General features: G+C 44.4%; 1 protein-coding gene across 3 annotated transcripts in view; it reads left to right on the forward strand.

Annotated features, from left to right (window-relative positions):
• Positions 1 to 216: 216 nt before the first annotated feature.
• Positions 217 to 25896, forward strand: part of tbc1d14 (TBC1 domain family, member 14) — a 34085-nt gene continuing 8405 nt past the window's right edge. Inside the window, exons 1-6 of one of the 3 annotated variants that reach the window (XM_053416088.1) lie at positions 217 to 788; positions 3424 to 4171; positions 11122 to 11245; positions 23512 to 23636; positions 24784 to 24866; positions 25374 to 25491. In XM_053416088.1, the coding sequence (XP_053272063.1) occupies positions 746 to 788; positions 3424 to 4171; positions 11122 to 11245; positions 23512 to 23636; positions 24784 to 24866; positions 25374 to 25491 (1241 nt within the window). In that variant the 5' untranslated portion in view covers positions 217 to 745. Of the gene's footprint in view, positions 789 to 3423; positions 4172 to 4234; positions 6989 to 11121; positions 11246 to 13620; positions 13952 to 23511; positions 23637 to 24783; positions 24867 to 25373; positions 25492 to 25896 lie in introns of those variants that run through there. The other 2 variants (XM_053416089.1, XM_053416090.1) reach the window with 2 other exon arrangements.

The raw sequence follows: 25896 nt of genomic DNA on the forward strand, positions 1-25896 counted from the left end.
AAACGTCTACCCCAACAACAGCAATGTTCTCTCAGTAAAGAAGAAGTAAAAAATACACTTAGAAGAGATATAATCTAATGTAATGAATAAAAATGACACTCAAAGTAGAGGATCTGTAGAGTTTAGTGTTCGAAGACAGAAACTCAGGTTGTTTATATTTGGTCCACGGTTGTTGTGCGGTCGATTATTAATGTCTGCACGTCCAGACAGGTGAATCCATCGACGGTGAGCATTCTCCACTCGATTACACCGCACTCCCTGCGCACAAGTTTGTTTTAAAATGGCGTCGGAAGCTCGGAGACAGGTATGAAATATTTACGATACCGGATAAACTCTTAAAAAAAGATGTGCCCGGTCGCCCAGTTCGTTTAACGACCGGGAAGAATCGCCTCTCCCGTGTTGATGCCGCGGGACGGAACCGAGAACATGTCCGTCGTGTTTCAACTTAAAGTTGGCGTGTGTTGAGGAAGAGCCGGAGAGGAAACGTACGACAGCGGCAAGTGCGTCCGGCGAGAGAGTCCGGCTTGTCCGCGGTGTTTGTGTTCACCGGCCCTTGGATGAGAGTGTGGTTTGTGCATCCGTCCATTGAGCTGTCCGACACCGTGTGTGTCCACCGAGCAGCGTTAGAGGAGGAGGAGGAGGAGGAGGAGATGGAGCAGCAGCGGCAGAAGCAGCGGTAGTCCCAGCATCACCATGGAGCGCACACCTGCCACCCACCTGTAGCATCCCCCCGGCCCCGGGCGGCATGGCGAACACGACCGGCCAGGAGCGGAGGGACAGCCGCTGCGGTGAGTCAACGCGACGGATGAATGTTGGCAGGAAACACGCAAACTCACAACCCGACACCGCACGTGTTGTTCTCCCCTGCTAACACCGCACCAAACTCCTTTGACGAAAATCAACAAACATAAACACGGCCCTAAATAGTGTAGCTTTACCCCGTTGATCAACCACAACTCTTAGCATTTAGGATTGATTTAATAACAGTGTAGAATTCGGCTTACTTTTCATTTGCCAAAGGCCATTTCCTGAGGTAGACATGTATACCTAAACCACCAATATACCACTTTGTGAATTATTTGAAACCAGTCTTTAGTTGGGCAGAAGCCGGTCTGCAGTGGGGCATGCTGGGGTACGACTCAAACGTTTACCTCCACACTTTAACCGTGAGGTTTGCTGTCAGGCTCTAAAGTTCAACATCCATCTGACACACAAGTTAAAATGTGAGGTCATATCCTCTGTCGGGCCAGAAAGTGATTCTGAATGAAAGTAGATGTGTGAAATGCAGCTGCACTGAAAAACAGCCTCATACATGTGAAAACCTCTTAAATTGAGAAATAATAGTAATATTACCCCCCTCATTCTGATCATTGGCTGAAGAAGGGCCACTTTAAAAATTGAATAGTATTGTATCTTCGTTGAACTTTCATCACGTGTCACAATGAGTGATGGTATCCATTATGTGGAAAAGATGATGGTTAAGTTGCATTCCACTCATTGTGCCTGTTGCTAATGGTGTCGTGATTGTTTGTGTGCTCAACAAAGCAGACAATAAGAGCAGCAGCTCAAAACAGGACTGGGTTTGGCCTTCACGTTGTTCACTCCTTAGTGATTAAAGCCTCAAGAGTGAGTGGTACAGTATCACATTTTAAGTTAAGTACAAAGTGATTGTAATAGCAACGAGCGTGTAAACCGCCTGTCATTCATTGGTGAGCCCTTGTTGTACATTATTTCCACTGTGGCACAGGAAGAACCTGTTGCTGTGTTTTGGGACAAAGTCTGTCAGGCTCACATGACCACCTGCAGGTCGGGGTTTAGAGCTTGGGCAAGAATCTGGCTTTGTGTGTCAACCAGTGCACGAGACCCCGTGTTCGGGTTTTTCAGTGGTTTCACCGTCCTCTCAGTTACAGCATCATCTTTGACAGATTGTGTCAGGTAAATTCGCACCTCGTAGAGGAAAACAAGATTCAACGGTTTGTAGCTCTCCAGCTCCTTTTGCTTCGGTGTTGAAACGTGTGCGCGTATGTATGTATGCTTATTCCCCCCCCCTGTTTTGTCCAACAACAGAACACCTCCACGGCACACATAGCTAGCAACTCTAGTTTCGTGTCCGAGTCCTGTCAAATGGATATGAAGTCTGTTACTGACGGGGTGGGAATGTGTCTGTCCCTGAGTGGCAGGAGTTGAATTAATGCAGCTCGAGAGCTTATAGACACACTAGCTAAAGCTTAGCTTCCCAGCTGGAGTTACAGCATGGTGTAGCCCTGCTGGAGCCCTGTTCATGTTACACAGCAGACTCCAGTTACAGCCTGGTCACTGTGGGATTAGGTTTCATCTCACAAGGCTCCTACACTCATATGAATCTAAAGACTCTGATTAATTAGCAGAAGCCCTTTTTTAATAATCTCATATTTTGTCAATTTGTAGACTGATGATTGGTTTGTTTATAAAATAGCATGAATCACAACCAGGGCCGGTTAAGTGTGTTCCTGGAGCATAAATGAGTTGGCCTCTGTTCACCTCCACATTCTCTGCATTGTATATATCACTTTGTAATTATAATCAATTTGTGCTGACCTGATTAAGCATAAATCTATTTAATGCACTAGATGAGCACAAAATACACGGAAACATTGAAGGGTTAATTCTTAGATGCAACCCAGAGGAGACCTTAATATAATGTAATTATTCAAGTGTCCCTTTGTATTTGGTTTCTGTGGTGCAGACAATATCACTAAACAAATCAGCAATTACTCAAACGAACAGCCAGAAGGTGAATCCCCTGGGCCGGCTCTGCATGATTAGTAATTATCCTTGCTACAATGCAGTAGAACTGAAGGCGTCGTGTTTATATGACTTGTTTAAAAAATTGTTTTTCACAATATTGAATTTATACTGATATCAAACAGAGAAAAGTAGCAAATCTTCAAATTTGTATTCATTCATTCATAATAAATAAAACAATCATCTAAAATGTTGGAGATTGATTTTTATTAAGTTATTTAAATAATTGTGAAATGATATTGCATAATATACAGACACACAGCAAATGTGAGACGTATGTATGGCTATGGAAGTGTTACAAATATTTATTTGTGACATATTCAACAGATAAACATTACATTTTCAATGTTTATTCTGCTGTGAACCATATGCCATGTTTATCTGTCGGATATGTCCATCGACATGTTGGTTACCCTCTGCTTTAATGAAATCATAGGTTACCTGTGCTTTACTGGCCTTAACAGATTATCAGTGGAATTGATGGCAGTGATGTTTTAATGTGGATTAAAAAATGTATTCAGTCAAATTGGCCCCTCTGTTTAAATTGCGGCCCTTTTTTATGGCCCCCGATTTAGACACTTCCTGGATCTTTAAAAAAGATGTGAAATCTAGAACTAATTCAGTCATGTTCTTTTAAAGGTGTGTCTGGAGAAGCCGTCGTGGAGAATGGCTCTGTGGTCAAAGATCTGACTGCCCCGGACCTCCATGATAACACCAACCATCACTGTCATGAAGCCAGCACAACCCCACAGCGTGAACCCGTCCTGCCCAGTTACAAGCCGTCCTGCTCCTCTACCCCCATCTACTACAGCAGCCCCCAGAAAAGCTACTCAGACCTGGACAGCCACAGCTTGACTTCCCAGGACTCAGGTATACCAACTCTCGAGATAAACCCTCCCGAGCCCATCCTTCATACCCACCAACGCCCAGGCAACGCAGGCCATGATTCCCCTGCAACTTTACCTTTGAATGATGACAACACCATCCGCAAATCCTCCACCTTCCCTCGCAGCGGATATGACTCTATCCGCCTCTTCAGCCCCAGTCTCAGATTATCAGCCCCCACGGGTATGGGTCTCGGGGGCGGAGCCTTAAATCGCAGCGACGACATCTCTGTGTGCAGCGTGTCCAGCATGAGCACCGAGCTGTCGGTCTCCAACGAAGACATCTTGGATTTCACCGTCACGTCGGACTCCAGCGCCATTGTCACCTTGGAGACGGACGACAGCGGCACCGCTCACTTCTCAGATGTCACGCTGTCGTCCTCTCCAGGGGACCCCAGAGACGCATGGAGTCCCGTGCGACCCTACCCGGGGTCAGGTATCATGCAGCAGGAAGAAGTTGTCAGGCAAAATAAACTTGGACCTCTAGCTAGCTTATTCAACAGGTGAGTTCACATAAGACACAGCATACGTTTTTAAAAACCAACCAAAATAACGCTAATTATGATCGTTTTGATTTCGTGGTATTGAATATGTCCCTATCATTCATTCTATTGTCTAGATATAGTCAAATGTAGGCAGCCCTAGCAAGATGATTGTGCATTATCTACTTCCTCTCATTACACTCTTTGCTGAAGACCTTATTGTAGCCCTACAGAAGCAAACATTGCTCAATGTTTTACAAACTCGCTTAGCCAAGACATCCTGTCCCCTCCCTCCTCTCTTGCGTATTACAGTTTCTCCAGAACATGACCCTTTCCTCAGCTCAATATGTTACAGCATTTGGAAAGTTTTAGATTTAAGACACCCCAAATCCAGGACGGTGAGATTAATGACAGAGATCAACGCTTGGGCACATCTAATAATATAGTCTGGTCGTTGGAACCAGTTTTATTTTACACTCTCGAGGAAAGGCAAGTTCCTAATTCTTAGATTCTTTTGAAGAGTAGCAAACGACCAGGGAAGTGTTCCGCCTGTTGCTCTTTGACAAACAAGATCCTTTATCTGCACTTAGCCTCACCTTCAGAGACCTTTCCTCCACTATGAACTTGCATACAGTAGTATTGCAGTTTGCTCTGACAATGATGTTGAGTTTATAATACGACCTGTTAGAGCCCAAGCACTCACAGTTTGAAGGGCCTATTGCTTTCCCTTAGAACATACTCCAAGAAAATGGGGTACACACGTATATCATGACCGGACGAAACAAGATGTCCCTGGCACCTATACAATTAGCGGAACAGGAAGTTGGGCATTTTGGATTTAGTGGCCATTTCTGACGAACTTTTGACGAGTCTCCATCAAAACACAAGGTTGTTGTACTCACATGGTCCAATCGACTCCAAACTGGACATGTATGAAAATAATCTACACAAACTATGACTTAAAATTACAGCGCCCCATGGTGGCAACAGGAAATGTCTTGTTTTTCATACACTTGACGTACTTGATGTACTCCTGCTCGTCCATTGTCCGCAACCATGTCAAACTTTGTCAGAACGTCCTCAAGACATTGATGAAGTCTTATCAAAACTGTGAATCTTCATTGAATACAATGTTAGTGGAGTGGCTTCAAATTTCAACGTGCCGCAATGACACACGGAACTGCTGTAACTTCAGTGTACTTCGTTCAATGTGTCTTAATCTTAATTTGGCATCTCTTGCCTCATACACATGTAGCCATAACAAACCTTATAAGAAAGGCCCGTCATTTCCTTTCACTGATTTGCCACGCTACACTTTTTTTATTTAATTAAATTTTTTGGGTATTTGAATTTGAACCATGCTGCCTTCTGAAAATTCTTTCCTTAGCTGTGAATCTCACACCTGCTGTGTGGTTTTATAATGTGCGTGTGATTGGAAAAGGCTTAAGATTTTCCTCAAGGTTTTAAGACAGATTGCTTCATAGCCTGCGATTAAACAATATTATTGTAGCGTTACATCACCAAGTAATAAACTGCAAGTTGTAAAAAAAAAAAAACATAACACTCTATAATTTGATAATGACCAGTAATTATGCTGTGGCTCATACTGATACTGATGATGGTATTGATTGTTAAATTGATTGAACAGGCACAGGTGAACATAAGAATTACATTTTAGGTTGCCCTGTTACTTTATAGCCACATTAACAGCTTTAGCATTGGCTGTATGATTGGCAGTGTTGGTCTGTAAGTCAGATCCAACAATATCAACAGCTATTGGATGGTTTGTAATTTGCTTTGTGAGGCCACTGTGACCTTGACCTTTGGCCACCAAATTCTATTAAGGTCATCACTGAGTCCAAGTGAATGTTTATGCCAGATGGGATGAAATTTCAAAACAAAATAAGGTCACATGACCTTGACTTTGTGACTGTCGGCCACCAAAATGTAATGAGTTATTTGAGTCTAAGAGAATATATGTTAGTTTTCTGAAGGCAAGCTTGAAATATCATATTGGTGGGTATTGGACAGATGGACAGCCAACACGAAAACACAAGGCCTGTGTCCGATGAGTTTCCTCGGCGCAGGGACCAACGATTCAAGCATTTTTTTTGAGATTATTTAGTGCAGCTTGTCTAAATTGAATGCGACTGTTGGACCTTGTCGGTGGCATGTGCTCATCTAGTTTAGTCATGTAATTTTTATTTTTAAAGAGTAATGTGTTATGAATATTTGATAAGTTACCTTCCCAACACTGGTTAACCCTAGAAATATGTGAGTGGACATACAAGATCCCCTTGTGGCCACTAACAGTGATGACTGTTAAATTAAATTCGTTATGCTCACAGTGTAAACTATTGCTTACTGTAATGGATTTTTGACTCAGGGTGATGTATCACATGTGAAGTAGCAGTACTTCATTTAAATCCCCACCTCCCTCTCATTCTGTCAAGTTATCACTCTGCTATCACTCCTCGCTCACATGGAGAAGTTACTCATTCCCTGAGTGCCCTTCAGATTCCTGCGTCTCACACCCATGAAGGGGGGGGGGGGACTCTGAGGAGCAGCAGTTTCTTCACAGTCTCACTCTGCCTGAGTCCGGTGGCTGTGTGGGATTTGTGTAGGACTCTCGGTGGAAGTAATGAGTCTGAACTCAGGGAGAGCTTGGACTTAGTCAGGAGCATTTTCTCTCCTGTGGCTCTCCTCCCATTATTCTTTCAAAGATCAACCACTCGCTGCTTCATTCTCTGTGTTGTTTTGATTTTGTTTTCGGGCTCATTGTGTTTTGTGGTGAAGGACCAGGATGGCAGCCCCATCACTTCTTCTGTACATCGACAGGTAGGATAATAGAAACATGATTTGCTTTTTGTCTGAATAAAAGTTTGTTGAATGATTGCTGTTCTTTCAGCCTGTACATTTGTACACAGCACATTTTTTGTTTCTTCCCTATAGGTTGTTTTTTTCTTTTTTTTTCTGGGAGAAAACAGCAGGGATTTGATGAGAAGTTGAATACTGAGGCTTTTGTGCTGGACTGACGGTTGCTTGTTGACTAAATACACACTCCCACTAATTTTTGCTTTGTTGAGTGTTGTTAAATGCTTGGAGCAGCTCCAGCTCATTTGTGTCTTTTACGATGTGTTGAAAATAACTTGGTGTACTCTGCTTTCCTTCTTGTACTAGCTTGCTCGGTATTTGTGTACGAGGCATCCTCATTGTCAAGTGAACCATACGAACCACTGGGACCCCTTATCACCTTATTTGCACACTTCAAGACTGAATATAAGGACATTCTTGAGAAACTTCACTACGAACCAGTCCAGTGCAAAGCCTTGGCTTGAACTCAACATTACAAATAACCACCTCCTGTCAGTCTCTATGGATTTTCTAGCCGTTCCACTTGAGCACCCGACCATAGTGGCAGCCATTCAGCTGTCACATTGAGGCACATTTGGTTTGGACTGAATGCAAATGATGCTCGGGGTTTGTGGAAATTTGCTTGTTGGCAGGTCTGAAAAAACTTGGTCATATATATTATTCCAAGCCTCAGTCACGTTCTCCTTTTTTAAAGGCAGAACTCAGTCGGCCTCTGCACTTTGATCTGTGCAGCATTGTTTTATGGTGGCTTACAGGGTTACTAAAGTTCAACACTCCCATAGCTCCATTCTTTATTACAGTTTACTTTTTCCACCCTCGGTTTGTGCTGTGGTGTATGATGACCTGAGATACGAGTCTAAATTCAATCCATTGCTTTTGAAAGTTACAGCTGTACCCATGTTTTTGGTGCAATTCTTGAATAATTCACACTTTTAATTTGAACCTTCTTAATTCATACTGAAAATAGGAGTTCTACCAGAAAACAACTTCAAACAGCGCTCAGGCTTCTTTCCAAACTTTCAGCTGCATCTCTTGGTGTTAGCGGTTGGCGTTTGCTCTATTGTAATGTTGATGTCTCATTTGTCGTCACGCAACCTAAATGTGGAACATCTGACATGATGATGAACATATGTGTCTAGATGCTTCTGAAGGCCCTGAGAAGTGTATCAATAGCTCAGATGAAGTCTATTCTGTGAACCTTAGTGTTCAGAATTATTTCTTTGTCAGTTCACAGGTTATTAATGGTCAACGTCCTCTTTCTATTATCACCTCTCTTTAGATTAGATTTCAGCGTTTTTTCCCTCTTCCATGTCAGCTGATGTGTCCTTCCTTTCTGTTTTCAGAGTTCAGCAACTTTGATTACGACAGATGGATTGTAATGGCCGCTGCCTACAGCAGCTCTGCACGTTTTGCTCTAGGATTGTCTGACACCTTAGGTTTCAGCACCTCTCTGTTTTCTCTCCAAGAAAAGACAAATTGAAATTGTGTCTGACTTTGGCCAGTCAAACTGGAATGAACTTTTTATCTGGAATTGCTTTAATCAGCTTCTCATGGTCCGAGCCATGCCTACGTACAGACCGTTTTTTATATTCCTAATAATGGATAGTATGAAAGACAACTGCTATAGTTGCATATGTTAATACCTTTTTTGCATTAAACACCTTGGTGATGTGGTTTTCCACATTCAGCACAGTGATATAAAAAAATGCAGACTTTTACAGTTTTTAAGAAGTAGGCATCTTAACTTCATGTGTCTTCAGAGTTGTGCTCCTATAAGCTCTAGCCTGATGCGTTACCCTGATGCTGCAGTGTAAGTGTAATAGAAGCATGTGCTGTTGATTTGAGTGAAGATTCTACAGCACAGGCAACATCCAGTGATCAGCCACAACATTACAAACCAGTTACCTGTTTTAATGTTGTGATTATTCACTACAAGGTGAAGCATCAAGGAGGCAGGGCTGCACATTTCAGCAGGCTTAAGGATGATCATTTTATTGTCTTGCACACATTGCCTCATAAATTATACAACTCATAAGGGCAAAACTCTGATTTACAAGTGCCAGAAAGATTGGATGTTACAGATCTTATTTGATTTTTATTGTCACTTGAGTAAAGTACTTGGACTAAATTTAGAGATTTTAACGTGTCTTTCATTTTATGTTTTTTTTTCTTATGATTTGTGTAATTACCTTAAGTGTTTCTCACCTGCAATTGCAGTATAGCCCATTTTTGTTTATTCAAGAAGTCGTCAATCAGATTTCAGTGAGTTATCAGCGGGTTATGGCCACGTGTCTTTGTTGCAGCTGTCCACAGTAAACACAGGAGCCAGCCGCAGACACCGTCAGCTATCAGCTGTATCTACTCAGCGTCTGTCAGCATGTTGTCCTGTTAGCACTCCCCTGGAGGCAGCATAGAGCCCTCGGGCCATGCTGTGCTGCAGTTAGCAGGTCAAAGGTCAGATTGATCCTCCTGAAACTACTTTGTTAGTTGACACCTCCTTTCCACATCTCTCAGGTCCTTGCAGCTGGGTCTAAGTGGTGTCAATGCACTATCATTACATAAGGCAGTTTCCACGGTGAATTGCTCTTGTTGAGATTTATCAGAGGCAAACAGCCGGGTGTGGACCCTTTGATTACTCTGCCTGTTATTTCACCTTGCTTGGTCATATGAAGCTTTTTGTTTGACCACTTCATTCACGGCTTTTAATTAAAGCCCCCACAGATATACAGCTCTGTGATAACACCACTCTGATGGTGTAATGAAAGGAATACCTGGCTAAATAGTGTTCCTGCTGAAGATAAATAAGGCTTTTCAGCAGCTTTGCGTGTGGTATTTAAACACCAGGTGATGGAAGATAAACAATCCATGCAGATGGCCCTCTCTTCCAGTCGAGCACTCTGTGTCGTGATCATTTGAAGTGGAAGTTCTTCAATGAAAGCAGCAAAAATCACCCTTTACAATGATTTACTACTGTTAAATGGTGTGTGCTAGTGTTAAGTTTAGAGCTGGAACTATCTTTTAAAATGTTGTATTCTATTGATTGTTTATTCGATTAGTCCATTCATTCTGATTAGTCGAATGAGGGTTTGGTTAATTACCAAAAAATACCCGTAACTTCTACCATTAATGGCTGAAACTTTTACTCTTTTTAAAAAAAAAAAAAAAAGGTTACAATAATATTGACATGAATTTACAGGCATCGCTGCTGTTTCATTGGTTTATGGGTTGTCTTTTGAGGTGCTGTGTGTGTGTGTATATATATATATATAGTAGAGCAGGTAACATTTTAAAGGTATTGTGCATTTAATAATATGAGCACAAAACTTTCTCCAGTGTTCCTATTTCTCATGAAGTTTATTTTTAGGTTTATTTAGTGGGTGAAGAAACTTCAGGCAGTCGATTAAACATTTTTGGATAATTTTTCATTGGCATGTGGTTGATATACTATACATGCATTTTGATTTATTTTTAATCTCTAATTCACCTTAGATGGCAAATGACTGCTTTAAGCTGTTAATAATATAAACATTCCCTGACCCCCCCGCCACACACACACACACACACACATACACAAGTACAAAAATAGCCCAGAAGCAGACATCACACAATGAGCAATGTTGTTGTCATGTCGTTATCTTTTATCCCACCCAATGACATTAACATTCTGATGAACATGATAAAAACAGTTGTGCTGCTGTGCTTTCAGCCTCAGTTTTCCAAAGCGTGTGGATTAGCATTTTTATAAAGTCTCTATTTAAAAGAGCAACAACATCTAAACCCCCACACTTTGAATGACTGTGTGACAGGGAATGGGAGCCACCATCATTGGGGTTGCACGTAAACGGTGCGACGCTTAATTACTCTATTTACATAATCAACGTTCTGTATGTTATCGCTGTCACATAGGTTGCTTTGGCTGATTTATTTCTATTAGCTTCTATCCCAGTACTTCTGAGGGGACACAGTCTTCGATCATAACAAGTGACCCAGAAAAGACTATGAGCATAGCTTGTGTTGTACTTTTTGCTCTGTGTTTTGATGGCCAATTTATTGTACCTCCTGCCTAATTCCTGCTCTCCATCCGGCGTCTCTCTCAGGAGCCTGTTTGCCAGGAGGGTAAAGGACAGTCGGCCAGTGGAGCAGCCGGATCCAGGGTGGAAGCTTTTCGGGAAAGTCCCCCCACGGGAAGGCCCCATCAAGGATCCTAAGAAAATCCAAAAGGTAGAAGATTCTGATTGATTTATTTTGTTGTTGGTGGGGAGATATCCCAGAGTTCGGTTGTCATCTGGCAAATGAAGAACGTCTCTTGTTGACTAGATTTACATAGGCACAAAATCCAGTAGCTGCACAGATAACTCTCCTACCCTGTACAATATTTTTTATGATCAGATAAAATAATAATATATAAGTGGCTCTCAAAACTACAAAAGTGTAAATCAAAATCCAAAAAGGGTAGAATGAAAACATTACTCATGATAATTATCCACAAGCACACAACAGCCAAAATGGAAACAGAACCATTTAAATACATCCCAATAACCAAATCAGGTTAATATTAGCCATCGATAGCTTTCTTTCTAAACATGCACTTGAGTTGTGTTATTTTTCGTGGCCAGGCTTGGCTCATTGTGTCAGTAACATGCATGCGTTTGTGTCACTCAGCAAGCTGAAATTCAAAATGTCCAGGTCGTTCAGAGCACTTTGTTAGATAGCCAGGACAGACTGGACACAGCATTTCTCAGTGCCAGTGTCTCTGGCCTAATTAAAAAGCCCGGTTGTTTCCTACAGGAAAAATAAACCAAAGAAAAGATGGCAGTATGTAATTAGAGCCTGGAGAAGCCTGTAATTTAGTTACCGTTTCCCCTTTGGCTGACATGAGGAGCCCTCTCTTGTGGGCTTTGAGCTCTTGACACCGGGATGAAATTCCTGTTAATGTACCACTTGTAGCCATTTACCCTTTCACAAGTTTGGTTAAAATAACTATAAATGTAATCTATATTGAGAAGGCTTTGATACAAAGTCCAAGATGGCTCCTGCTGATGTGGAGAGGTTGAATCTGCTAATTTGACAGTATTGCATTAACTGGTCACATGTTTTATCTAAAAGAAGCTCAAACTACTAGGTGTTGTGTTTGATAGTTTACATCACACACTTTAGGTTTCAATCCTCTTACATCCACAGTAATCTTGGTCTGTGCCCAATAATAACGAATTTGATCTGAGAGGTTCCAGACCCTGGAACACACACACTAACGATACACACCCTCAAGAGTTTAATATCCTCAGTCAATCTCCTCTGCGGTTGTAACCTTATATTGGGCCTCAGGAATCGGTTAACAAGGATTAGCTTTCAAGCTTTTGTGCTGCCAGTGACTGTTCAAGGCAGGTCATTACACTCTTTCCGTGTAATGCTTTATTTGCCAGCTGCTATTGTTCAGCTACTGCGGGACCTTCCGTGTTATTTCTACCAGCAACCTCTCCCCTTTTTTCCTTTTTAGAGCAACTTAACGGATCAAGTTTATCATTCTAATTTACACCACTTATCGGTGACTTCAAGCACTCGGAGGCCTTAGTGTCATGTGTGGCTGCAGTGAGAAAAGAAACTGGTCGCATTGTGTGGCAGACGAAAAACAAGTCAGTTACTGGGACTTGGATGTAAGGCTGAATTGATGCATTTTTTATTTGATCCGTGTCTCTGGCCCTGCTGCACTGTAATACTCTTGATTCGGACTGAGTGAAATTATTGGCTGGCGTACCTGACCTCCCTGCTTGGCTCTTACTGCACATGACCCGTAGTCTTCACAAGCCGGAGAGGCATACACTACTGAAGAAGCGCCAATAGTCATGTTAGTGAGCAAGTCATGGAAAAGTCCACTTCTAGCAAATTTTTCCAGGATTAACAACCCCAGCTTTAAATCCTGTTTCAACTCTAATAAAAGAGGGATTTATGGAGGAAGATGGTTTTATATAACTTTGCTGAAACTGGTGATGGCTAATATTTTCTGCTATAAACTGAGCGAATGGCATTTTATCGATCATCATATCTGAGGTGGTTAAAGTTAAATATATCCGTCAAACGTGGGAAAACCAACATTATGTGTCTAAGTAAGGTCCTCCAGAATGGCGTCAGTGCTCCTTGGTGTAGATTTGGTGACTTGGGGTCAAAGCACAAGAGTGTCTTGCATATTAGAGGTTTTTGAGACCTTACTTGTTGTTATACTGCCACAGGTCTGTGTGTTAATATGATCAATTCCAAAGTGGATGTTGGATCTGAATAAATCTTCTAGAAAGTTTTCATCTTTCCCAGAACACGGAATACCTAAAAACTGCATCTTCAGAACAAGACTTCTTTTGTGCGAGCATTCTGTTTATATACAGAGAAGATCAGTCCGTAATCAAGGAACAAGGGAAACAAATCTCAAGACACAACTGGTAGATTCAGCTTGTTTTGGCACTAAAGCTGCAGCTGCTCGATGAGTCCTGACTGGATGAAGAGAGCAGAGTGGCTGAAACCTGATCTGTTATTCTGGGGTTGATTATGATGCCTGGGCACAGCAGAGCGCAGAGCACCTTCAGCAGAGAGACCGGGGCTAATAACACACGGCAGTGCTGATTTACTGACACACGCAGCAGCAGCTTTGACTGACCTGATGCGGAGCTGCTCAGTGTAGCGTCACTGCTCCGAGAGAGTGGGGTGACTAGGGAGAGAGCGAGAAGAGGGGTGTCATGCTGCTACCACATCCTTTCCAATGCGGGGTGTGTCCCTCTGTCGGCAGCTTGACTGTCCCTCTGGCCTCCCTTTGCACCTCCTGGGTGTCCGGTTGCCAGGAGTGAGCGCTCAGGGGGCAGCAATGACGCTAGGCTAGGGTTTTTGGAATCAAACCCCCTCCGGAGGACTGGCCGTCTGTAAGAAACCGCAGCGTTCATGGTGAGTGAGCACTTAACACTGTGAGGACAAGCGGGCGAACGTTGGGACCCACTGTCATTCTCCTCGTCTAGCCGAATCAGAGGGCATATGTATTCAGAGCAGAGGAAGATGATTGCTCGGATTTCACACAATAGCCTCTTTCAGCTCTTTGTAGCTCTGTGTTTCATGGTGGCTGTGGACGGGGGCAGGATGCTGATTGTCAGAATGTCTAAATCACTAGACAGATGAAGATAATGGATGCTTTTCTTGATGCGTTGATCGACTAATCCCCCATCTTCACTGCATGTTAGTACAACAAAAAGCATGTGCAGCAGCATGATGGCCGTGTCTCTTTTCTAGTTTGGCTTTTTGAAGTGTGTCAAAGGGATTTCCTCCTGCTGCCATCACTGATGCAGTAAGAGACACAGAGCTCATTTAACAGCTGAATCAGTGGAACTCTGTTTATTATTCTCCAGTGAAACACCCTTTAATTAAAAAGACGGAAAGAAAGAAGTTACTATACCTGAATAGTGTTTGTTCCTCATAGTTCAATGTGTTACTGTAGATGCTGTACATTTTCTTCATTCTGTCTCAACTAAGCTGTCAGATTAATACAGACCTATACTCCTCCCCAGCTCCCCTGTGGTAACTGTTGTGGGTACTGGTGATACTACAGATTAAATCGCTATTGAAAGTTGTTCAGATACATTTAATTATGTCGACAATATTGTATCAGTTTTGTAGTATCCAGTTACTTTAAACGACCAAGTGTGATCAAATGTTTACATGGACACCGATATTCAGATTTGAAATCTATTAAGCCAACAGTCTGAATGCTGCTGCCATGTAAACAGTGTTTTCGGATTACCTTAACCAGAATAATAAGGTCATAATTGAAATAGACAATAATTGAATAAAGACGTGGAGTGTTCCGGCCGTTATGTAGACCTGGAAACATCTTAATCCAATTGTAGTTTTCACTGCAAATTGCACCATCTACATACAGCAGTTACCTACTGCTTGATGATGAATACCTTAGGTGCAAACAAGTTGGAAAAATAAAAGGAATCTGAGCTTCTCCAAAAAAAAAAAAAAAATCCTATTCAGTTACATCATACATGTTACTGTTCCTGGTAGTGGTTTTAAAACTGGCGAAATAACTGCGGACGTAATTTGGTAATGACATGAGAAGAGAAGATCCCATTAATTTGGTGTGTATCAACATTTTCGTTGTATTTGTTGAAATGAATTCTGCTGTGTCAGATTAAATTGATGGACGTTCTCCTGTGTTTGAGCGGTGTAGACTGAAGTGCTTATTAGAAAGATATTCTAGCATTTAAGTCTTGCACTTCCATCAAGTTTGTATTCTGGCGGTGAGCTATAGCAGTTTGGCGTTTTGCAGTGAAACCAGGCTTAGCGTCCAGCTGTGGCCTTTCATCTCTCAGCTTAAATTGTTGAGAAACCAGCAGGGTTTTTGATGTGCTGTAATGCAATGGCAACAACCCAAAGCAAAAATTGACAGTTTTACTAGCAATTGTGACATTGGTGTATTTTTTTTTTCTTCATTTTGCACCTTTTTGTGCTCATCAAATTCGTCTGCAGTTGTTTTTAATCATTGAAGCGTTCATTTTCCTGGATGAGGACTGGAGCTGCGTCTTAGTGTCTGCAGTTCGAAACCATAGAGGACATGAACAGCCAGCCAGCTAGTCAGTGAGTGCTGCCAGGCGCCCAGAGAGCTCTTACATCACAACCGTGAAATCCGAGAACTTTACTGAAAGCCAGTGTGACAAAGCAGGTTGCTCTGGCAGCCGGTTATCATGGGATGTAGTAGCTATTCAAGCTCAGGGCTACCATGGTGGGACCGGGAGGGTTTTGTATCAATGTTAAATCTGTGAAAATTTCAGAGAAACATGACTGTGTTGTCGTTTACGCTGTTTTTTTTTTGTCTGCTGCCAGATAACCAGATATTCTGGCTTGTGTTGCCAGATACCCATTCATGAAAGTGTAACTTTATGAAGCAACACTAAGGAGCCAGTAGGTCTGTGTCATGTCACACAGTTGTTCATTTCTTTAGTCCAACGATAAAGTCTCTCAAAGCAGGATTGCAAGAAAACGTTGCCCACTGCGATTTGTACATGTGATACATTCAGTACTAGACAAACAGCCCATTTCAAACAGGTTTCGAACAGGCACTACACTAGTTTAACAAATATGAGGAAGAACACTTAAAATAGTAGTGTTATACTTTGTTGGTGGTGCTTGCACATGTTTATTGCTAAATTAAATTGCAGTAAATAATTCACTTTTATTAAAGTAAAGGCAGTTAGTACAGGAAGAACAGTTGGATACTGACGTGTGACAAATTCATGCTAATCAACGCAGGATTTAATGAATTTCTTTGCGAGATGATTAACAGGATATTAAAGTGGGGGGAACAAACACCATTCTGTGTGAAAGACGACAAGGCAAATTGGGCTGCAGTTGAAGTAGTTAACAGCTCCAGGAGGAAAAAGTTATGTAATAATGTGCAGTCTCTTTCCTTCTCTCTCTAATCACTTCTTGTCAGTGTAAGTGCTGAGTCACCAGTCGTACTAGTTTTTGAGGAGCAGAGGAATGTACAATTGCGTGTTGAGTGTTAGCCAGAGTCTTGCTATGACACCATCAGTTTTGTTTTTATAACTTGGGTAATGAGTTGAAGTTGTTTCTCACCCTCATTCTTTTAATAGCCTCGCTGCTCATTTCATTATTGGCACCTCCCGTATTTTCGTATCCACACATTTCTCCCTGTCCACAGACACACCTCAGTGCAGTCTTCTGTTTCAACCTTGGTAACACCTGCAGTGCTGCTGAACAGATGCCAAATTGCCTCCCCCCAGTCTCTCTACCTCCCCCTCCTCTCCCTCCCTGTCTCCGCAGTGTCCATCCATTCCCAGGGTGAGAAGCTCGGCTTTGCTTTTTTTTTTTATTGGCCTACAGCTGTTCCCTCAGGTACTCTCTGTCCTTAATAAAGCAGGCAGCAATACATGCATGTTGAGTCAAGCACGGACTCGCAGTGATAAGAGACAAACAATATGTATTCATATACCTTGTTTTAATTGTCTTTGATTTGACTGGTACAAGATAGAAGATACATTTATTTATCCCAAACACATGCACCTCTCCTGGAACCGTCACCTTATCGTGGTGGAGAGGTTTGCGTGTCCCTATGAACCTGAGGGCTGTGTTGTCTGGAGCCTTGTGCTCCTGGTAGGGTCTCTCATGGCAGAGTGGTCTCAGGTGAGGGGCCAGACTAAGAATGGTTAAAAAAAAAACCTCAATGAATAACGGAAAAAGAGGAGATGTGACCCGGCCCGGAGGAAGCCCGGGGCCCCCGTCTGGAGCTAGGCCCAGACGGAGGGCTCGATGGCGAGCGCCTGGTGGCCGGGTTTGCCACGGAGCCCGGTCGGGCATAGCCCGAACAAACTACGTGGCACCCCCCCTCTCTTCATCCCATGGGCCCACCACCTGTGGGAAGACCCGTTGGGGTCGGGTGCGCAGCCACATGGGTGGCAGCGAAGGTCAGGGGTCTCGAAGGACCAGACCCGGGCGGCAGAAGCTGGCTCTGGGGACGTGGAACGTCACCTCGCTGTGGGGAAAGGAACCGGAGCTTGTGAGGGAGGTGGAGCGCTATCAGTTAGATCTGGTGGGGCTTACCTCCAGGCACAGTCTCAGCTCTGGTACCGTACTCCTGGATAAGGGTTGGACTCTATTCTTCTCCGGAGTTGCCGAGGGCGTGAGGCGCCGGGCGGGTGTGGGGATACTCATAAATCCCCGGCTGAGCGCCGCGGTGTTGGAGTTTACCCCGGTAGACGAGAGGGTCGCCTCCCTGCGCCTAAGGGTTGTAGGGGGGAAAACTCTGACTGTTGTTTGTGCGTATGCACCAAACAGCAGCTCAGAGTACTCGGCCTTCTTGGAGACCCTGAATGGAGTCCTGTATGGGGCTCCAGTAGGGGACTCCGTAGTTCTGCTGGGTGACTTCAACGCCCACGTGGGCAACGATGGAGACACCTGGAGAGGCGTGGTGGGGAGGAACGGCCTCCCTGATCTAAACCCCGAGCGGTCGTTTGTTATTGGACTTCTGTGCTAGTCATGGATTATCCATAACAAACACCATGTTCGAACATAAGGGTGCTCATAAGTGTACCTGGTACCAGAGTACCCTAGGCCGAAGATCAATGATCGATTTTGTGATCGTGTCATCTGATCTGAGGCCGCATGTTTTGGACACTCGGGTAAAGAGAGGGGCGGAACTGTCAACCGACCACCATCTGGTTGTGAGTTGGATCAGGGAATGGGGGAAATTTCCGGATAGACCTGGTAAGCCCAAACGAGTAGTGCGGGTGAACTGGGAACGTCTGGAGGAGGCCCCCGTCCTAGGTATCTTCAACTCACACCTCCGTCGGAGTTTTTCTGGCATTCCTGTGGAGGTTGGGGGCATTGAGCCAGAGTGGGCGGTGTTCAAAGCCTCCATTGCTGAAGCTGCGGTGGCTAGCTGTGGCCTCAGGGTCTTAGGCTCCTCAAGGGGCGGTAACCCTCGGACACCGTGGTGGACACCGGTGGTCAGGGAAGCCGTCCGATTGAAGAAGGAGGCCTTCCGGGATATGATATCCTGGAGGACTCCGGACTCGGTTGCAGGGTACCGACAGGCCCGAAGGGCTGCAGCTGCTGCCGTGTCGGAGGCTAAGCAGCGGGTGTGGGAGAAGTTCGGAGAGGCCATGGAGAAGGACTTTCGGTCGGCACCAAAGTGTTTCTGGAAGACTATCCGGCACCTCAGGAGGGGGAAACGGGGAACCATCCAAGCTGTGTACAGTAAGGATGGGACTCTGTTGACCTCAACCGAGGAGGTCGTCGGACGTTGGAAGGAACACTTTGAGGAACTCCTGAATCCGAATAACACGCCCTCTATGTTGGAGGCAGAGCTCGAGGTTGATGGTGTTTCGTCGTCAATTTCCCTGGTGGAGGTCACTGAGGTAGTCAAACATCTCCGCAGTGGCAAAGCCCCAGGGATTGATGAGATCCAGCCAGAAATGCTAAAGGCTCTGGGTGTTGAGGGGCTGTCATGGTTGACACGCCTATTCAACATCGCGTGGGAGTCGGGTACAGTGCCAAAGGAGTGGCAAACCGGGGTGGTGGTTCCCCTGTTCAAAAAGGGGGACCAGAGAGTGTGTACCAATTATCGGGGTATCACACTTCTCAGCCTCCCTGGTAAAGTCTACTCCAAGGTGCTGGAAAGGAGGGTTCGGCCGATCGTCGAACCTCAGATTGAAGAGGAACAATGCGGTTTTCGCCCCGGACGTGGAACTACGGACCAGCTCTTCACTCTCGCAAGGATCCTGGAGGGGGCCTGGGAGTATGCCCATCCGGTCCACTTGTGTTTTGTGGATCTGGAGAAGGCGTATGACCGGGTCCCCCGGGAGAAACTGTGGGAGGTGCTGCGGGAGTATGGGGTAAGGGGGTCTCTCCTCAGGGCCATCCAATCTCTGTACTCCCAAAGCGAGAGCTGTGTTCGGGTCCTCGGCAGCCAGTCAGTTTCGTTCTCAGTGGGTGCTGGTCTCCGCCAGGGCTGCGCCTTGTCACCAATCCTGTTTGTGATATACATGGACAGGATATCGAGGCGTAGTCGTGGTGGGGAGGGGTTGCAGTTCGGTGGTCTGAGGATCTCGTCACTGCTTTTTGCGGATGATGTGGTCCTCATTGGATCATCGGCTTGTGACCTTCAGCACTCACTGGATTGGCTGGCGGCCGAGTGTGAAGTGGCTGGGATGAGGATCAGCACCGCTAAATCTGAGGCCATGACTCTTAGCAGGAAACCGATGGATTGCTTACTCCGGGTAGGAAATGAGTCCTTAGCCCAAGTGAAGGAGTTCAAGTACCTCGGGGTTCGCGAGTGAGGGTACTATGGAGCGTGAGATTGGCCGGAGAATCGGAGCAGCGGGGGCGGTATTGCGTTCGCTTTACCGCACCGTTGTAACGAAAAGAGAGCTGAGCCGCAAGGCAAAGATCTCGATCTACCGGTCGATCTTCGTTCCTATCCTCACCTATGGTCATGAGGGCTGGGTGATGACCGAAAGGACGAGATCGCGGGTACAAGCGGCCGAGATGAGTTTTCTCAGAAGGGTGGCTGGCGTCTCCCTTAGGGATAGGGTGAGAAGCTCAGTCATCCGTGAGGAACTCGGATTAGAGCCGCTGCTCCTTTACTTAGAAAGGAGTCAGCTGAGGTGGTTCGGGCATCTGGTAAGGATGCCCACTGGGCGCCTCCCTTGGGAGGTTTTTCAGGCACGTCCAGTAGGGAGGAGACCTCGGGGAAGACCCAGGACTAGGTGGAGAGATTATATCTCAACACTGGCCTGGGAACGCCTCGGGATCCCCCCGTCAGAGCTGGTCAATGTGGCCCGGGAAAGGGAAGTCTGGGGCCCCCTGCTTGAGCTTCTCCCCCCGCGACCCGACCCCGGATAAGCGGATGACGATGATGAGGATGAGGACATGCACAGACACACTCATGCAATTGAGGGAAATTTGTCCTCTGCTTTTAACCCATCTGGTGCAGGACACACAGAGCAGTGGGCAGCCATCTACAGCGCCCGGTGAGCAGATGTTGGGGGAGTAAGGTGCCTTGCTCAGGGGCACTAGACAGTTGGGGTAGGGAGAATCCTCTTGGATTTTTAGACAGATCCAAGTGTTGTCCATCCAGGTTAGTTTTTTGTTGTTACTCCGTGAAGTCGAACCAGAGACCTTCCAGTCTGATGTCATCCCAATTTTCTGCCCGTAGTCCAAGTTTTTCTGCCACTTGTTAACCTGGTTATGATAAGATTGCACTTATTAAGTTGATTGCTTCGATGTGAATACTGTGATATCGCTCCATCGTGCATCACGGTTACCGACTACATTCACCTGTGACCCACTTTACTTACTGTAGTTGTGTATCAATACCCTATTTTCATGCAGTAAATACTATTGGTGTCCACTACTGGTGTATCTTTGCCTTTTTCATATGGTGCTGGGCAGGGCAGTGGCTTCATCACAGCCTCCTCACAGAGAAACAGACGCCTGCTGCAGGTAAATTGGTTGGATCCGAGTGGCGAGTGTGGATCAAAACAGTTAAGTTCTGGGCTGTCAAAGAACGAGCTGAAAACTGGGCAAAAAGAAACGTCCTAGCTGAGGGGGAGTGTAGAGTTGGGTAAAAATTCTTTCTAGGTGCATCACCACAAGAAATTATTTTCACACTCCACTGGTATTTAATTGCAGCTTTAAAGTAGAATGTCCCTCCTACTGCTCCTTTTGCTCCCTTAGGTAGGGACAGGAAAAAGTGTTATTGGTACGGCCTATAAAGCCTGTTGCAGCACTGTATGCTGGACCACGCAAAAACTTTGTCTTTGACTCTTTCAAGACAAAGGTGAACAAAAGGCCTTGTTAAACCTGTAGCTGGGTTATAATCCTGAATATCCTAAATCATGCAGTCAAAGTGAGTACAAGAGAGGAGACTAAGTGCTCAAGACAGTTAAAAAAAATAATCTAAGTGAGGATATAGTTGGTGAATGATAAGAAAAGTAGGTGTAAGTACTCACACAAGACGGGTGACTCACCCTTTAGTGTGGTGTTCTCTCAGCCCAGTGCTCAGGGTGCAGTCTTCCCATGAATCACATCCACTCTCAAGCCGTGTAGGATGTTTTTTTCTTTACCACTCAAACTTCCAGCTTCATGCATCCTCCTCATCTTTGCTTCATGCACCATTGCACTCATTTCTTCCGGTCTTATGTGTCAACGTCTCTCCCTTGAGTTCCAACCCTCAAGAGATGTTTTTGGCATTTCCCTCTCAGGCTTTCCCATTTTCCATGACTCTGGTCTGCAAGATCAAGAAACAACATGAACAATCTGGTGTTTAGCTTGATTACAGGCAAGTGCAGCATAAACAAAATAGAGTAACCAACCCGAATGGATTATATAACTTGCATATTTTTGTCCGGTAACCCGACTCTATTGTGAGCATGTTAGCTTGCTGACTATAGCATTTAGCTCGGAAGTACAACCTCAGACAGTCACCAGCATGACTGCACACTCTTGAATCTTTGTTTGTCTGTTTTACAGTATTATCATCCTGTCAAGAACTAACTGTCTGGCAGGTGCTGTGTACATACATCTTATGGCTATTGTAAGTAATTCATGGTAGATGTATTTTTTTTTAATTTGGATTCATTTGGATTTGGTGTCATGTCCCCCCTCCTCAAGCAGAAATTCAGCCTGATTCAATTTCCTTTTATTTTTCCCTCAGGGCCAATAGAACTCAGGCTCTGGTACATCAGACAGTGTCACAAAGGCAGATTAATAACGTGCTGCATCACTAACAGTAACACACTTGCTCGCTCACACGCACACACACACACACACCGGAAGAATAGATTGTTCCGCCTGTATTGTGGCCTGTGCAGATCAATGCGACCGAGCACAGTGTTAAGCTGATTGCCTGCAGACCTCGGCCTGCATTATTAACCAGCTCGACGCACACTGGAGGACATTCTGGACACACAGAGGGGTGTTTGCGTGTGCTCATATTGCACTTGCCCTATTTAAAGTAGCTTCCTCATTAACTAGTAAGACAACGCAGCATCTTCCTATGGTCTCCTCCAAAGGTCGTCCCTGCACTATTTGTTCTCTATCTCCTCTCTAATTCTAACGGTTGGATTTACACACACACACACACAGAACCTGAAAGTCAGTCAGCTGATACTTCTGTTCAAGTGCTCCTCTGTGGCTTTAGCTGTAAACGACTGACAGTCACATGGCCTCCTCTTTCTATAGGCCTCTATCACACTCCCAGGGGTGGAACAGCAACTACATGCTTATTAGATACCAGCTGACAAATGCTCAGAGGCCATAAGAACGGTGTCACAAGGTTGTCAAGACATTTCTCAGTGTTCCTGTGTGACTTAACGTGGATGTATGAGAGCCCCCCCCACCCCCCTATTTCTTTTCACGTTTTCCAATTCCCTCCTTTTTCTTTAAAAATAATTATAGTTGGAATTAAATGTCAGCTATAACCATTGTGGAAATTTCCCTGTTTTGCCGGCTCTCAATACTTTGAATGCTATGTAGGGAAACTAAATCCGGTTATTTTCTTCAAACTATTCACTTCCCTATATTTGTGTGGGTTTAGATCATGTCCATACGTCATTGCCCCCGGTAATGTCAAAATAAGGCCTTGTTCAGAGCTGGATGGTCACAGGAGACACATTCAGGAAGCATTTTAATACCAGGATTGGATCTCACTTCCCTGCTCTATATTCAAATAAACATGTGCATCATTTGTGTTTGCGAAGACCAAATTATGTTGTTTTTACCCAGGCTGAATATATCGATGTGTTTGTTGTTGCAACCAAAAGAGACAGAGAGAGAGAGAGATGGGGCCCGAGCTGGTCAGTGTTTATATTGTAATGGTTCAAAATCCAAATATGAATAAAACCGGCCTCTGCAGTTAGTTTCCCTGTTATACTGTAAGTAAGGTTTATTTTATGTGTATTTGTCTTAATCCTCTGTTTTTGTTGCAGGAATATGAAACAAAGAGTGGCAGAGCTGGACCCGGCAACCCGACGTCTCCCAGGCGGAGTGTGAGGAAAAACCTGGACTTTGAGCCACTGTCCACCACCGCACTTATACTGGAGGACAGACCTGCGTATGTAAACAGACACGCACACTTACGATCCTTGGGTTGTTGGACATTTTTCATTCTCTCTCACCGCCAGTGGGGTTTACTCTTCAGAAAACAAAGCCGTTGTGTCTCCATCCTCCCCCATCATTCCGTCTTTATCAGCCCTCCTTCCTCTGCCTGATCATTACCCTGTCAGTCATTCCAGCTCTCACCGCTTCCCCCGTTCGTATCACAAACAGTAAACGAGAAGTGTTGCTGAAAGTTTAATGGCTCTCCCTCTGCCTGGCTGCATTACCCTGCTTTTTTGTTTTGTGTTGAGATTGCATTTTATTTACATAAAAACAGACTGACATATGCTTGGCCTCACTGGGCTTCACCTGACATTTAGTGGTACTGCTATACCGCATGTAGAATTAAAACAATAGTGTAATTTAGCCTGTTTTTTTTGTGTCTTCAGGAAATAGATTTTAACACCACGGCTAGATAAACTGAGTTCAGCTGCTGCAGGCTTTTTGCTACATGCATGCTTCCTTATCTTGTTCCATTGTCAGTGGCACCCTCTACTGGTAGAAATCATTAAGAAAGGTGCGCCTACTGTATTTGGCAATTTAGTATAAATATAGTGCATCATCTCTGTAGAGTAGAATGGAGTAAGACTAAACAAGTACAGGATTTTACTCTGGATTCATTTGCTCAATTGTATTAGGAACATGTGTCATCAGACAGATCATGGTAAACATCTATACTTATCCATATGACATGGTCTTCACCAGCACAGTTTCCCCAGTTGTGAGATTATAGATATTTAATTAGCATTAGACCGTGAGGTGAGATTACTGTTTCTGAAGTCAGAAATCATATTTAATAACCAGTGTTATAAAACGACTGGTTAGTCAGATATTAGACGACAAAATAAAGGGCCAAGTACTGTCCATAAGATGTAACCTCATCCATATAATTGTTTAACAAAGCGTAGACATCCAAGCCCCAGCTGACCGCATCTCCCACCACTCGAGCAGCGCGATAAAGGGAAGTGCTGGTGGCCGGTTTCCTGTGCACGTTCTCCTCTCTTCGTGCCACAGAAGCACTCAGACATGAATAATGCAAGTAAACCTCAGAGAAACTCAACGCTGCTAACCCATTTACTTAAATGCATGTCTGTGTGATACAGGAATCTGCCTGCCAAGCCAGCTGAGGAGACACAGAAACACAGGCAGCAGTATGAGGAGATGGTGGCCCAGGCCAAGAAGAGAGGTGAGGACATGTGGCAAAATAAAATAGGTTCACCTGCTGTCTTTGTCTAGGGTCAGAGGTCATCTCTGGAGCACCAGAATTCACCAAGACGGCATCAGGAACCTGAATACAGGAACCTGCTATTTATTTTGGACTCTCTAAATCTAGATTTTTTTCCATTCTCTAAATCTATCCCCTCATTTACTCACTCTTATGCCTCTTTGACAACAAAATTAGCAGGTTTACATGGCCCCCCCCCCGGTCATGTTCAATGCCACAAACACACTGACGACTGAGGTGATCTCTCACCTCACTGTCTTGCCAAATTAGCCCATTTACTCAGGTGTCTTGTTTCCATCACTTTCGATCGGCGCTGATAAAAGCCTGTATCTACTGCAGAGTAATTTGACCCTGAGGTGAATGCCGATCATATCCATTCCCATTGCAGACAAAAGCCAGATATTACCGGTTGTTAGTACACCGGGTTCTACTGTATCTGACCACCTCTCCTCACCCTCCTGTCTGTAGAGCTGAAGGAGGCTCAGAAGAGGAAGAAGCAGCTGGAGGATCGGTGTAAGCTTGAGGAGAGCATTGGCACAGCCTCCCAGGTCTGGAACCAGGAGATATTGCCTAACTGGAGTACAACGTGAGTACAACCACTCTCATTGAGGTTAGAAGTATTACAAAGTATTTCCCCCAGAAAACACCCTTTGAAATGTCCAGTGCTTTCAAATATAGTAGAGGACCTTGATGTTGTGGCACATCACCCCAACCCAGTGGTGGAAATCGGTACTGTTGTGAGTTATCTGAATTGGTTCTCATCAATGCATCAGCCTCGTTTTCCACACAATTCTGCTCGTATAACCATTTGTCGTATTCGTTTTTTAAGACACTTTAAATTTCATAAATGCTACTGGAGGCGCAAGATTTAATACAGTGAAGTGTCCTCATTGATTCAGCAATTCTTAACTATTGCTTACCCAGTGCAGAGAATCCACAGCCTGCTCATGAGCCTATATATAGTTGTATATAATCTTGACAAATATATGAG

Source organism: Pleuronectes platessa, chromosome 23, assembly GCF_947347685.1.
Source record: "Pleuronectes platessa chromosome 23, fPlePla1.1, whole genome shotgun sequence".
NCBI classification, from domain to species: Eukaryota; Metazoa; Chordata; class Actinopteri; order Pleuronectiformes; family Pleuronectidae; genus Pleuronectes; species Pleuronectes platessa.